General features: G+C 51.9%; 3 protein-coding genes across 4 annotated transcripts; 1 reads left to right on the plus strand and 2 right to left on the minus strand.

Moving 5' to 3' along the window:
* The first annotated feature begins 108 nt into the window (after window positions 1-108).
* aqp10b (aquaporin 10b) lies at window positions 109-2042 on the plus strand. The gene is made up of 5 exons (XM_086178371.1): window positions 109-204; window positions 899-1025; window positions 1100-1237; window positions 1490-1608; window positions 1821-2042. The coding sequence occupies exons 1-5, from the start codon at window positions 109-111 to the stop codon at window positions 2040-2042; spliced, it is 702 nt and encodes a 233-aa protein (XP_086034497.1).
* Window positions 2043-3481: 1439 nt separating this feature from the next.
* On the minus strand, window positions 3482-10786 carry znf687b (zinc finger protein 687b). 2 transcript variants are annotated; one of them, XM_086178363.1, is made up of 10 exons: window positions 10707-10786; window positions 7543-9879; window positions 6746-7008; window positions 6481-6665; window positions 6064-6240; window positions 5792-5954; window positions 5146-5511; window positions 4934-5034; window positions 4744-4831; window positions 3482-4654 (listed from the first exon to the last, which is right to left on the minus strand). In XM_086178363.1, the coding sequence occupies exons 2-10, from the start codon at window positions 9863-9865 to the stop codon at window positions 4037-4039; spliced, it is 4284 nt and encodes a 1427-aa protein (XP_086034489.1). In that variant the 5' UTR covers window positions 9866-9879; window positions 10707-10786; the 3' UTR covers window positions 3482-4036. The 2 variants fall into 2 exon arrangements, with proteins under 2 accessions (XP_086034489.1, XP_086034488.1); XM_086178362.1 differs by lacking the exon at window positions 10707-10786 and adding an exon at window positions 10571-10605.
* A 330-nt stretch (window positions 10787-11116) lies between these two features.
* psmd4a (proteasome 26S subunit ubiquitin receptor, non-ATPase 4a) lies at window positions 11117-14546 on the minus strand. Its single transcript, XM_086177854.1, has 10 exons — window positions 14467-14546; window positions 13724-13864; window positions 13489-13603; window positions 13318-13404; window positions 13161-13229; window positions 12848-13063; window positions 12583-12691; window positions 12322-12453; window positions 12150-12202; window positions 11117-11695 (listed from the first exon to the last, which is right to left on the minus strand). The coding sequence occupies exons 1-10, from the start codon at window positions 14490-14492 to the stop codon at window positions 11525-11527; spliced, it is 1119 nt and encodes a 372-aa protein (XP_086033980.1). The 5' UTR covers window positions 14493-14546; the 3' UTR covers window positions 11117-11524.
* Window positions 14547-14957: the final 411 nt, after the last annotated feature.

Below are 14957 nucleotides of genomic sequence, written 5' to 3' on the forward strand. Positions count from 1 at the left end.
GCCATAAAAGCGTGTGACGTTCTCCCAAGCTGTGGGCTGAAAAGGCGCGCTGCTCGCCGGAAAGAACTTCGACCGGTCGGATCCTCCTGGTTCTGAGAGAGCGAGAACATGTCGGCCACTGAACGTCTCCTGGCCAGGTGCCGGATCAGGAGCCAACTGGTCAGGGAGTGTATCGCCGAGTGTCTGGGAGTTTACGTCCTGATTGTAAGTGCCCCGACACACACACACACACACACGTTTTAAAAATCCCATGTTGAAGAGAGACGTCACTTTAATTTGCCAGATCTTTCTGGTTTCCTGAGTGTTTTCACGCAGCTGGTGGATCCTGACAGTGGGACTTTGGTCTGGAAGAGGGGGAAGATGAGACAGGGTGTGTGTGTGTGTGCGTGTGTGTGTGGTAAGGGAAACACACAATAGGGAGTACGTTTACATAGGGGAAATGTTTTTTAAGAGACAAAAATACAGAAAATTATAATAAACACAGCGTGTGTGTGGACTATCAGGACTATTTACTATTAACTGCAGGACTATTAACTGTGCTGATGCTTGAGATGCCCCAGATCAGGTTAGGCACCAAGTTAGGCTATGCAGTGTGTGTGTATGTACGTTTTTGTCTTAAAAAAAACAAAAACAAAACTAACCCCAGCTTACTGTTCTGTATGTTTCCTGTGCATCTTGTATTTGCAAGTGTTATTTGCAGTCCTTATGTCCTCTATTGTAAGTCGCTTTGGATAAAAGCGTCTGCCTAATGTAATGTGTGTGTGTGAGAGAGAGAGAGAAAGGGAACAGTGACCTGTAATGGAAGCACTAACTTTTTACGACGGTTATCAAGTCGTTAAAATGAGAAAATAAAATTTTAATTGTGGCAAATCGTAAGTATAACGTTTCCTGGACACAGCTGTTCGGCTGCGGCTCGGTTGCCCAGGTAACGACCAGCCACGAGCGGAAAGGGGAGTACCTGTCAATCAACCTGGGTTTCGCCGTGGGAGTGACGCTGGGGGTGTCGGTGTCCCGCGGGGTGTCAGGTGAGAGGTCGCCGTCGTCGTCGTCGCTTCCCGGACGCCGATCCTTGACTCTCCGGCCGTCCGCCTCCGGTCAGGCGCCCACCTGAACCCAGCCGTGACCCTGAGCCTGTGCGTCCTGGGGCGCCATCCCTGGAGCAAACTGCCCTTCTACGCCTTCTTCCAGCTGCTGGGGGCCTTTCTGGCTGCAGCCACGGTCGGCCTGCAGTACTACGGTCGGCCGACACACACACACACACATATGCATACAAAACAGTATTATGTACTCTTTTCCCCTGCTGTTTTTTAGTTTTCCAGAGTCCTTGTAGCCGGCCAAGGAGCTGGAAGTCCCGCAGCTGAGTGTCGTAGGGCGAACTCGGGACTTGCCGAAGTCCCTCTTCATCACCTGCACTTTTAGTCCTGGGTCACATTTTTTTGTATTTTCTCCAGATATGAGCTTGATCTGTCTTCTCCCCGCTCTTCTCCAGACGCGATCCTGGCGTACGGCGGCGGGAGTCTGACGGTGAGCGGCCCGACGGCCACGGCGGGGATCTTCTCCACCTACCCGGCCGACTACCTGGGCGTGTGGGGGGGCTTCGTGGACCAGGTGAGGTCCCGTCCACACGAAAGAAAGAAATACATTTTACGTTTGTGTGTGTATATATAAAGTGAGGAACCAATCCCAGCTCTCCATGGGGAGAGGGGCGGGGTCTACCCTGCTCTGGTCAGCTGTCAATCAAAGACATGCAACTGTTCACGCTGTCATTGACACCTCTGGACAGTCCGAGAGTCCCGACTGACCCTGCTGTGTTTGTCCAGGTGATCGGCACGGCGTCCCTGCTCCTCTGCATCCTGGCCCTCGGGGACCGGAGGAACTGCGCCCCCCCGGAGGGCCTCCAGCCCGTCCTGGTGGGGGTGGTGGTTCTGGTCATCGGCGTCTCGATGGGTTCCAACTGCGGCTACGCCCTCAACCCGGCCCGGGACCTGGGGCCTCGGTTGTTCACCTACGTGGGCGGCTGGGGGCCGGAAGTCTTCACGTGAGTGTTTCAGGTTTTAGTCTTCCGTTGGGGTCGACGTCGAAGACCTCAGACCCTCCACGTGTGTCTGCAGGGCCGGGGGAGGTTGGTGGTGGGTGCCGCTGGTGGCTCCCTGCGTGGGGGGCCTCGTGGGAACTCTCATCTACGAGCTGCTGATCGAGGTCCATCACCCCGAAGGTCCGTCCGACGGGGCCTCGGAGGGGAAAGCGGTGGAGCTGGACGGCGGCGGGGCGGAGGGACAGCGAGACGGAGGGTCAGACTGTGAAAAAACCCTCTGAGGAATCAAAAGCAACCTTCTATTGGGGAATTATTATGATTTCTGTCCAGCGGACGTCTGCTCTGCCTTCAAGAGCCATTGATGCTCTAAATGACTGCAGTAGTGTAGTGGAAGCAAAAAGTAATATCAAGTTCTTTTTAAATATAAATCACAATATTTTACCTTTGTATTTGGTATATATATATGTATATATATATATATATCAGCTGAGTCTTCCAGAGGGGCAGTTTAAAGTTTTGATTGAGTTTCTTGTTGAATCCTGAGGTACTCCTTATCAATCTGTTTCTTGTACTTGAATCCCATAAATCTAAAATGTTTTTTCTTTTTTCAGTATTTTTGAGCAAAATAGCATGAATTGGAATCCGTCGGAAGTTGACGCAGTTAAACGGCAGTTATGTCTTTATAAAGCACACAGTACTCTCTTCCACTCTGCTTGAGGCCGTTCTCTTTTACATATTTATTTCGAAACAGCACGAAAAGTGTATGGCATTTCAGCAAGCAGACCACGACCATGGGAAACAGAATGACATGAAACTTCCACTATAGATCTATATAAATATGATATGACATATAAAAGATACAAACAAAAGAAAAGAAAAAAAAAAAAAAAGGGTCGGCCCGTTCGCCTCGGTGGGGTCGAGGGCCGTCTCGGAAACGTACAAAAGAAACGTGAGCACAGCGAGCACTGATTCTGTCGATAAAAAACAGTCTTAAAGAAATACACGTTCGTATTGATACACATTAAGACACACAAGCCGCCCCCCCCCCCCCCCCCGTCCTCCCCGCGCTCTGCTTCATAATTACACTGTATAACCTCTAAGGGAGAGGGGCCGCGTTTTTTCTTTTTCTTTTAAAATTCAAATAATTAGGGGGAGAGAGAGAAAAAAAACCAACAGTACAAGTACAAATAATATATGTATTCACATTATCAGAGCAAGTTACTAAACCCAGAATGCTTTCTTTTAGTGTAATTATATGTATTTACATGGCAAGTACACGCACATACTCTCTCTCTCACACACACGCACACACACACTACTGGCAGGAAGCCTGGCCGCTCTTCTACTAGCTTAACGATTTACCGACATCACAAATTACTGACAACACAGGTTATAGCTCCCCCCCCCGTCCCCTCCCTCGCCCTCCCTATCCCCCCCGTGACCGCGTCTCCTGTCGTAGGTAAAAAACCCCACTGTGTCGGAGCCGCTGTGACGGACACCCGCAGCAGTAACGGCTTTCATATAAATAAATATTACAATAACTTAAAAAAGAAAAAAAAAAAAAAAAAAAATCAGTGTCATTCTCCGCCCCAGCCCACCCCAGTTCCTTTTGCTTCCTTCTGAATCGGCGTGAGTTCGTTTTTTTTTTTTTTTAGCCAACGTCGACAAAGTACAAAAAAAAAACAAGTCCCGGGCGCTCGAGGGTGCGGGTTGGATGTGTGGCGACGGTGGCGGATGCAAATGGAGGGAAGGAAACGCGTCGGACACAGTATGGCTGATGTTTGGGAGTGCGTTGGCTCCGATAGGTGACCGGTAATCTGATCAAACATGCAGTTACAATCGCAGAGGAGGAAAGAGGAGGCGGCGCAGAGCAGGGGGCGGGGGGGTTTAAAAATAAAAACGACCCTGCGGGCGGCGCTCGACCGCGACCTGCTTTCGCTCGGCGCACCGGGTTCTCTGACCGGCCGCCTCCTCGTGGAATCCGTCCGCCGTTCCCCCTCCCTACTGGGGCTTGTCCGTCTTATGTGCGGTGAGGAAGGCCATGCCGTGGGTCCTGAAGTGAGTGTTGAGGTCCGAGGCCTTGTCGAAGCGCCGGCCGCACACCCTGCAGCTCAGGTTCCCGTCGGCGTCCTCGCCCTGCGCCTGCGGGGAGGCGGCGGGCGAGCCGTCCGGAGAGGCGTGGGCGCGCTGGGCGCCGCGCTCGGCGTCGCTCTGGTTGTCCCGCACGCGGTGGGTGATGAAGCGGTGGCGGCCCAGGGAGCCGGCGGAGGCGAAGCAGACGCCGCACTGCAGGCACTGGAAGGAGGCGGTGTCGGCCCGGTGCTGGGGGATGTGGCGCTGGAACTTGGCCCCGTCCTCGGTGGAGAAGCCGCACGGGACGCAGCGGAAGACGTTCCCTTCTTCCTCCGGCTCGCCGGGCGCCAGGGACGTCGACGCCGCCGAAGTTCTGCTCTTCTTCGCGGGGGCGCCGCCGCCTCCGCCGTCCTCGCCGTCCTCCGGGGCGTGTTCCTCTTCGTCTCCCGCTCGGGCTCCGGGGGCGCCGCCTTCCCCGTCCTGTTCCGAGGAGCTGCCCGGACCCTCGGATCCCGTGGCTGCACGCTTCCTGGTCACTGGGGCGCCCTGTGGAAAACACCCCGGTGATAAACAACTCTAACTACATTCTGTTAACGTCTTTTTTTCCCAAAAACCATCGGTGGCAGCCGCCTCACCTGTCCATCCGGGGTTCTGTGGTGGAGCCGGATGTGCTTGTCCAGCAAGAACCGGCTGCCGAAGGTACGCTTGCCCTCTGTGCAATATCTGTAACGCAATGACAGCCACGTGACGCGGAATCAGATGGTCCGGAAGCAAAGTCGGGTCTGCTCAAAGTACAAGGAGGAGAGCGGAGCCAAAGGTTCTCACTGGCAATGGAAGACTCTCTTGTTGCCCTCGTGAATGACTCGCTCGTGTCGCCGCAAGCTGGAGGATGTGCTGAACGTGCCTCCGCAAATACGACAGGGGAACTTTGGAGCCGGCAGCGCACGTACACACACACACACACAGATAAACAGAGTAGATGTTAATCAACCAGATCAGTAATTGTTGATTTGATTCCAAGTAGTGTTTGACTCCACCTTGCCGTGCTCCATCTTCACGTGACTGAGATAATCGTCGTTGTCAGTGAAGGTGGTCTGACACTGGGGGCAGGTCCACTCCGTGGGGGTGCTGGGGTGGCTGCCGCCGCCGCCGCCGCCGCTTCCTGCCGAGGCCGCTGGACCCGACGGGGCCTCGTAGTCCTCGTCTCCGTCATCGTCTTCGTCCTCGTCGTCGTCGTCCTCCTCCTCCTGCTCGCGCCCCCAGTCCTCCCCGTCAGAGTTGTCGGTCTTCCCCGAGGGTTTCGCCTTGAGGCCGGAGGGTCCGGACGCGTTGGCCGGCGCCGCCGCCGAGTTTGGGGCGTCCGAATTGGCCTCCTGCTTGGCCGAAGGTCCTCGATGGGCCGTCTGAGAGGGAGGGCACAGAACTAATCGAAGCGCTTGTGTGCGATGCCTTAAATTACAGCAAAAGCCGGCGTTTCCGCACCGCAACGACAAAACGCGGGCTGTACTTGGCATAGAGCTTAGAACGAGGTCTCTGGAGGGAAACCTCGCTAAGGCCGATCCAAGATTCACTGTATGCCTCGGCTGACGCCGCGCTCACCGGGAGGAGGCGGAGAGCGGGCAACGCGAGAAGGCAACAAGGGCAGAGCCGAAAAGGAAAAAAAAAGGGGGGGCGGGGACGCACCTTGATGTGCTCCATCATGGAGCCTTTCTGGGCGTAGAGCTTGGTGCAGTCGGGACACTTGAACACGTGGACCTTCTGCTTGGCCAGGTGAGTGTCGAAGTGCATGTACAGCAGGGGCTTCTGGGTGAAGACGGTGTCACACATCACACACTTGTAGATCATCCTGAGAGGAGGGGGAGAGACCGGAGGAAACCAATCTATCAATCTCGAATCCACGAGGCTTCGTGTGGAACGCGGGGGAAAAGAGGCGAGCCGCGCTATCGACGACGTACTTGGCCTGTCCCCCGGTGAGCGTCGGGTGCTGCGTGCTGATGTGACTCTGGGCGCTGGGGGAAGACTTGAAGGCCATGGGGCAGCTGGGGCACTTGTGGAAGACCTCGCAGTGGGCTGTCTGAATGTGGGACTTGATGGAGTTCAGCCCTCCGAACACAACCTGGCAGCTGGAGCACCTGCGCGGAGGAGAAAAGAGCTTTGTGGACCCAAGAGGTCGGGAGCGTCTCTGCCGTCGGAGCGCGTCGGTGAGTTTGTTTGGGGAAAATCTGTGATTTTTGTGCATCATTTGGTCAAAAGAGAAATTGATTTTCCTTCCTGGTAACAAGCGTGTGAAGCCATGTTGGACAAAACCTTTGCGCAAATTCGCTTTTCAGTGAGCGGACAAATGCGTCGAAGAGCGCGGAGGGTTTCCGCACCTGTAGCCAATGCGGCGTGCGAAGTGCAGACAGGCCTCCTCCAGGTGCGTCTGGAAGCTGGCCTGCCTGGCGACGCCGCCGCACTCGGGACACACGTGCGGCGCCCTGTGCTTGTGGATCCTCTGGTGGGCCGACACGGCACACGAGTTGGGCAGCATCATGGGGGGCGAGCACTGCGTGCACGTCTGAAACACATTTAGTGCGAGAGAGTGAGTCGGCGTCCTGCGCGCCAGAGCCGCGACGCCCCCTCGCGCTCGACGCTCACCGAGTTGGGCGTGGCCCGGATCTGCTGGAAGTGTGTGACCAGCTCCGTCTTGCCGGACAACTGCGTTTGGCACTCTGGACATTTAAAGTTGTTGTATTGAAGCCCCTCTGCCTTCTTGCAGGGCAAAGGCATCAGCGCCTGCGGGCCCTGCCCGGCGCGCCGCACCGGTCGGGGCTGCGGCGCCGCCGGAGACGTGCCGTCCTTCAGCGGGCTGGAGTTGGCGGGGACGGAGGCGCCTCCGGCCGTGGTGGAGGGAGAGGACACTGGAAGGGAGGACGGAGAAAAGAGCGACCAAGAGGTAACAGTTAAAGGTGAGGGGGAGTCAAAGGAGAGGCTCTTTTCATCAAACAGTTGAAAATCTGTTTCCTGCTCATGAAAAACACCCGATTGTTCTAAAGTCACTTTGACTCACCAGGACTTTTTTTTTTTAAAAGCTGTTTGTTGTAACAGAGGTGTAATGATACGCGTGCGGGATTCCGGTTATTGATGCAAAAGTGAAACGTGGATTTTGCTTTGGTTTTTCCGTGTCACTGCTACAAGAGCTTTCTATTTGAATTTTAGAGCAACTTATTTGACTCCTATTCAGGTAAGTTTACCGTAGCTGGTTTTAACAACATTGTATTAACACTGCTGAAGTTTGGGATGAATCCCAGTACGCAGACTTTGTGGCACCAGAGAACCTCCTATGATTGTCCAAATAGAGAATTCATATTGCATTGTGGTGAAGCCTCGATGATGTGTTATGCGTAATTGCGTCATCGCCTCGGTTACGGATAGTTAGCCGTAGCTTGACTTACCACCGATAGGCGTTATGTCCTGCTGCCCGATCATCTGCTCCACAGTGACAGGCCTCATGACCAGGTGCGAGCACTGCATGACCAGCCCGCGCTCCTTGTGCTCCCTGGCGTGCAGCAGCAGGCTGCACTTGTTGAAGAAGGCCAGCCTCTTAGCACAATGGTTGCAGGTCACTTCGATGCGGAGCGACCGCCGGTCGTAGTGTCGGGCCAGGCTGCGCTCCAGGGCGAAAGCGTCGCCGCACTCCAGGCAGCGGTATCCCGTGGCTGGGAGGGGGAGGCCCCACTCGGGCGGCGGGGGAGCCGAGAGGTCGGGTTTGTAGCTCGGCAACAGGTTCTTGCTGTTTAGAATCTTATTGAAAGCCTCCACCAGGCTGGACTGGCTCCGGGAGATGACGGCCCCCGTGCTGTTCACTATGGAGGCGGGCTTGCTGGACTGGTGGGTGCCGCCGTTCGCCGTCCCTTTCGCGGCCGTGCGCACGCTGATCCCGCCGGCGGCCACAGAAAACTTCGGAGACGACGCCACGGCGGGGGTGGCCGGCAGCGCGGCCGATTTCGTGATGCTGACAGCGGTGACGGAGATTTTGGCCTTGTCCGACGCGGCTATTTTGTTTTGCACTTTTGTTGCGGCGGCCAGCATCACGCTGCTTGCGGCGAGCGTGGACACCGGGAGAGCGTTGAGAGCACTTACTTTCTGCTGCTGGGATGTCATGTGACCAGGGGAGGATTCGAGCTTTTGGACCTTGTTTCCCAGTATCTTGCGCTCCCCGCTTTGTGCTTTCGGGTCCTGGCCTTTTCCTCCCGCACCTCCTTTGGATGCAACTCTCGTGACCGTCCTGGTTATTCCGCCGGTGGAGGTTTTAATTGTCTTTATGCGGACTTTGAGGGGTCGGGATGGAGCGCCAGAAGCAGCCGGCGCGGCCACGCCTGCTTCTCCTCCCTCGCCAGAGACACACTTGGGCTTGCCGTCATCCACCTCCATCTTTTCCTCGCATATTCCTGCGTTTTCTCCCTTGTCCGACTTGCCATCGGCCGCCCGCTCGACACCATTCCCCACCTCCATCTCTTCCTCCTCCTCCTTGGGTTCCCTCATCTCAGAAGGAGGCGGGGTAGATGCCACAGCAGGACTGGAGCAATTCTTCGCCGCTACTTGGGCGGTTGATCTTGGCATCTCCGGTTCCGGACTCTCCGGCGAGTCTCTCTCCTCTATGACGTGTTCCGGGTGGCGTTCCTCCAGCGGAGGATTCTCACTTCCGGTCAAACCGGGCACGGGGGTGGATGACGTCTGAGACGCTCCCGAGGGAGTGTCGCCGGGTTTGGGGTGTGACGCGGCAGAGGACGTGGGCTGGGCCGAGACCAAGTCGGACTTGTAATGACGATTCAGCTGTGTGGAAGCCGGGGAGTCCGGGGTCTCCTGGATCACCAGCGGGCTCCCCAAATCTGGGTCGGAATCCTCCTCCTCCGTCTGGGGTTGCTGAAATCCAGGAGGCCCGGCTTTCGAAGCTCCATTAAAAGGTTGCGTTGAATGCAGTTGGTGCGACGAGATGGAAGAGGGCGGAGTGGGAAGTGCCTTGGAAGGTGGGAAGAAAGGAGGGGCTAGTCCGACGGGTCCTCCCGCGTCGAGGGGAGAAGTCCCAGCTGACAGAGAGGAGGAGGATGGTAACAAAGGTTTGACGCCATCTGCTCTTTCTTGACCTGTATCCTGCTGCTGCTGGTGCTGCTGCTGCAGGAGCTGCATTTTCCTCGCCCGGCCCACCGGATCTCCAGACCCCTGTCCCAACAGCGGTTTGAGTCTGTTGAAAATGTTCCCGCTCTGCTTATGGGTCTTCGCCGCACCTGCTCCGGATACTTCCGTGGACACTTTGGGGGTGTTCAGCGACCACGGCGCCCCATTGGACTGGGCCTGGCTGAGGGAGAGGGGTGTCGAGACACCGGACGCTCCGAAGCCATTGTGATTGAGCGCCTCCGATTCGGCCATGCCAGGGGCGCAGGCGCCCAGTCGAGGACCGACATCGACTCCCGTGATCACATCGATAGGGTCCTGGTCTGTGTCGCCATCCTCCCCGTCTACTGTTTCGATGCGAACCTTGTTTTTCACAATCACGCTCACAATGGAAGTGTCCGCCTGGGATTCCGAGGGGCTCGGCGGTCTCAACGACGACCCGACGCCCACCACGCTGTCAGTCTTTCCGAGATGCGGCCCCGTGGCTCCGTGGGGTCCCTCGGCCTCATCCGGGGCAGACTGGATGGCCTCTTTGGCATCAATGTCAGGAATGTCAAATGCTGCCAACAGGTCATCGAAATCTGGGGTCTTCATGTCCCCCATACCGGGATAAACTCCTGCAAAAACATGGGAGCGTGGACATGGTAGCAGAGAGAAAAGAAATAGCACACTGCCATCTATCTGCCTTACTCGCTCTGATCACATTCTGCAAAGGGTGGCACAGCTAAACGCATGTAAACCATGAGTGCGGTTGTTCAGCGGTGTGTCGTGCATGCAGTTTCCGTCATGCACCTTCGTCTGGTCACTGACAAACCACAGCAGGTTAGCCTCATCTCAGGGATGCTAGCTGAGCTAACGCAATCGACACTAGCATTCGCGCAGCTAACGCGCTAGCGACGGTCTATCTGCAACCAAACCTCCTCGGGTAACAGGTTCAGGGCTAAAATAAAGATGAATGGGATACATTGCTTCCTGTGTGTGTTCAAGCTGTGTTAGACACCATATTAGCGGCTAAGGGCGTGACAGTTCTAACGTTATCACATTTCGCCGCAGCAGCCTCGGCTATGTTGAGCTAACAATATCCCTTCCAGTCTGAGGCTGGCTAGCTGGCCGCTGAGCTCCAGCCAAGACAGAGGGGTCACTGAGCTAACCAGCTAGCGTTCGCCATTAAAAAGCAACTTGAGGGATTTGCTGAGGTTTGGTGTGACAGCGAGAACAACACGGTGGCTTCCTGGTCGACGATGTCAAAGAAAACGATGACGGGGATGGGGATTTTCCTTCAATATTTCATGCATTTTGATTGTTTACCTGGATATGCGATTCCCGACTATCCTAGCTCGTTTTCAGCTGAAAATGCTGCGCTTCCCGTCACGTGATCTAAGACATCCTATCAGGCTGTGATAGCGCTGGAAAATGCATGGAGGATGCTAGAAACGACACGTACATTTGTTCCCGCTGGAAATCCTCACTGTGCGCTTTCGGCGGCGTTTCCTTGAACATCAAACTGTGCACTTCGACGATGGACGGTTGCTCCCCAAATGGAGCAGAGAGCTTTGCAGTAATCACCCCCTATCTTCCCAGTGAGCAGTGACAAGTCACATTAATTATTAATTTACCCCAGAATTTACAAATCCAGAACGTGTCTCAAGGGCCTTAGTTGACTGTGCAGTCCGACTATTCGGATAGAGAAGAATCATTGTTTGTTACCCAGCGCACACACACACTGGAGGCACAGATAGGGCCACTATTCACACACACATACACACACACACACTCTTGACAGTGATAGAAAGCCACGCTCCTTGGGGGCTGGGGGTTTCTAAGAGCTGAGTGTAGCAAACACACCACAGGCAAGACAATGACACATGGGTTTTATTGCAAAAAAACACAAATACATGACAGAAATTTAGCTAAATATGTAATTTGGGAGTCTGTCATGAATTATTCAATGTTCCTGCAGAATATTTGTCTTTAAATCCAAGAAGGGAAATATAGCACAAAGAGCACACAAGGTAGTAGAGAGGTATATATTTTGAAAAGAAATAAGGGCAAGTCAGGTTTGAAAACAAACAGAAAACCCGTCCTTTCGTTAAACGGTTATTTTATATCGGCGCCTTAGAATGGCAGACAGAAAAAGATAAGTACTAAATGTTAGGAGAGCTGGTGAGTCTGGTCAGTCAGACGACGCATCAGCAGTCCCGCGTGAGTCTGTAATTGTTCTCTTTCGATTCAATGTCTAAAATCCCTGTCTTCCTATTTCATTCATTTCTTCTTTTCCTCCTCCTTTTTGCTATCGGGCTTGTTTCCGGTCTGAGACGATAGGGAGCCCATGGCGTTGCGGATGGTCTCGTTGTTTGGGTCAACACCAGGCAGGTTCTCCAACACACTCTGGAGAAACTCTGGGTCTTGCATTACGTCATAGTCATCTTCCTCCTGTTCAGTCACCATAAGAGAAACAATTAGAACCACACAATGCAAATTGTCATCCCAACACTTGTCTACTACGGAGTCATATTTTAGTGTTTTTTTAGTGTCAATTCGCCAGTGTGCAGCATGAAAATTATTTGACAGCTCATGCTGCCACATCAAATCAAGCTGAACAGTCGCGGATGGAGAAAATGAGCATTTCAAAACAGATATTCACGATGCAAATGTTTTACAAAAAGATTTTTTAAAGTCTTACAAAAGGGGAAGTTTGCCAGTGTCTCTCTTTCATAGGCTTTCAAGCTGTCTCGTCAGAGATGTTTGCCTGGCTTGCCAAGATAAACTCACAAATATTTTCTCCTTGTGTTGTCTCAAGAGGCAGCTCTAAATGGTGTAACTCCATTTGGATTGGACTAATTCTTGGCAGGTACACATCCTTATATTTCACAACATCGCAAATTACCTTTACTGATTCTGTAGCATCCATTTGAGCTCCTGTTTCCATTTCACCGTACTCTGGTTAAAAACAGAAAAATCAACATTCAATGCCTGAACAAACACGCATCAGAAAATAAATTGCTATCAGTTGTGGCAAAAAGATCATTGTGTATGACAGTGTTAATACAAAACCTCACCTCCGCCAGCAAGGGACATCTGCATCGCGTAAGCTATCTGCTCCTCCTCTGTCATGCTGCCAAAGTCAGGAAGAACTGCTGCACCGGTTTCAGGCTGAGATACCGACATCTTCAATAAAGCTTCCTCTGATTCTTTGAGGAGGGGGGGAATTAAATACATTTAGGAAAACTATGCCACAAGTGCCATCCCAAGAAATTCTAATGTATGCTATTATTCGCACTCTTGTGAATGAAACTAGCATTAATCTTTGCTCCTCTCACCATCTGCACCGGGAGTGGGCATGCCTGCCTCGGCAGCAGATGCCGCAGCAGCTCTGCGCGCCTCTTCTTCCTGCCTCTGTCGCTGCTCTTCCATTGATACACGTAAGGCCTACAGTTGTTAAACAGGGAGATATTCTTTAGAGCACTCCATCAAAAATGCATATTGACTTCAACATTTTTTTTTCTCTAAACCCAATTAACCATCGAATACTACTGCATGATGACATGAGATCTAAGCTGACACAAAAATCCTCAACATCCTTACCAGGGCAAGCTCTGGGTCAGCACTGGGATCAACACCAAATTCAAAGTCACTGGCACCGAGCCCCATCATGGCGCCGCCCTCGCCCGCCAGGATGGGGGAAGACAGAAGGGCTTCAGCCAGGCCGGGCCCCGGAGGGACAGTGACCAGATGGGAGCCTGTCCCCTCCTTGCCATTTAAAGTGTTTATAAAGGCTATCAGCTTTTCTGTGTTCACCTCCTGAATTAATGGATACATCTCATTATTATTATTATTATTAATGAGTAATAATCAGGCAATAAGTAAACACTTTGACAACAGAATACAATTTCCTCACCTCTTCTCCAAAGTTGATAATGTCCACGTTAACCTTTTCTTTTTTCAAGCGCTTTGCCAGTTTCACGAGCTACATGAGCAAGAGGCAGGTTAAGGCAAAGCCAGAGGAGGAAAATGAAGTAAGAAAATATTATCAGGTGATAAAAGTTCAAACTCACATCTTTTTCATTATCTTCCACTGGACTCCCCACGAAGGCAATTATCCTCATCTTGTGATTTTTTCCCTGTCTGTGCTTTAGGGCCAGCTAGAGAACAAATATTCAGAATTATGGCAAGTGAATAAGTGCTACTGCATGATCATTTAAAATGTAAATCACACATCTACGCACATGAGCCACTCTAATGCCTGTGCAGAAGCAGATCTTTCCTCTGGGCTGGACAGCATGAAGTTTTGACAGGATACGGCCGGTATCTGGGGTCAGTGTGGTCAGGACCTCACAGTTACTGCACAGAGCAAGACATCCGGGAGGAGTAAACAGTCCATTATCAAGTAGATGTCGATGAGTAATGAGGAAGAAGATACTGATCATTGTTGCATTTTGGTATTACAAGAGGAACCCTTACTTTGCCATGGTAATGAGACCCACGTTGTTTTCGGGGTTGCTACGTGTTTTGGAGTGACATACAATGTTGACAGCATCTTGTTGAGCCTGTAACCTCGTGGGTAGAAAATCTCCATTTCGCATGTATTCACTGTTGTCCACACTGAAATCCAAAAATATCATTTCATAGTGAAGGGTTCGTACTGTGACTATCATTCAGCAGAAAACGTTTCACAGTTGACATCTTGCTTCCAGGTCACCCAAGCACCATAGTACACACAATAGATATGTTACCATTCAGTTAGAGCCCCATGTCCTTATTTAACTCCATTTGAACAATCTCTCCGTTTGGATAGGTGCAAAGGATTTGGCGTTATATTAACGTTATATTAATTAGCAAAATGCTAATGTTAGCAAGCGATGGCAACACATCTAAAAACTACTGTCATTGGGTGTCAGTGCTCTAGGTGCGTAGAAATCACATCACTTCGTAGGTTTTATTTCAAATTTATGTCACATACGCTGAAAATGGCCAAGTTTAGACCAGTAACCGTTAAGTTGACGTCGCTTTCTATTAGCAACAATGACTCAGCCGGCCAATGTTAGCCGTTGATACTTCAGTGACAATTATCTGCACCTTTGACCGGGACATTTGGATTTAATTGACATCCCTCAACTATCCAACTCCTCATCGTGCATTTTATCCGTTTATGAGCCGATAATAACTGAGAAACAATTTCCAAAGGCAATTTGTAGAGCTCTTACCAGACCATAGTACTTTCAAGCACCATTTTGGAAACTTCTTGTTACGCTTTGTTGTGCGCTTTCAAGCTTGTGCTTCATTGGACGAAGCCGAACAAGACGTAATATGATTGGTCGAGTCTGGAAATCTGCGCATTCTGGCTTGTGATTTGCTGATAAACACAACGTTAGAAAAGCCTCGCCGCACGAAACCCCGCCCCCGAAATGAGTGCAATGTCAACAAATATTCATGTGATCACAGAGTCGACCTACTTATCCCTTAAGGCGTTACTCAATATTTTGATAAAAATGAAAAATCTTTGATGCAAAATAACTTTTTCTTTTTCTTGACAACCCCAATGCAAACCCTCACACATACACACACACACAGAGAAATATTATCAGTGGAAAAACTTCACATTTCAATGCATTTTATCACCCTGGAGGAAAAAACACCATTGGAATCTCCATTAGAAACAAAAAGAACCTGTAAACCTTTATCCCTGGAGGACAAA

The sequence above is a fragment of the Fistularia commersonii genome, chromosome 30 (genome assembly GCF_037954325.1).
Source record: "Fistularia commersonii isolate RoL2024-O1a breed Wild chromosome 30, RoL_Fcom_v1.0, whole genome shotgun sequence".
In the NCBI taxonomy this organism is placed as follows: Eukaryota; Metazoa; Chordata; class Actinopteri; order Syngnathiformes; family Fistulariidae; genus Fistularia; species Fistularia commersonii.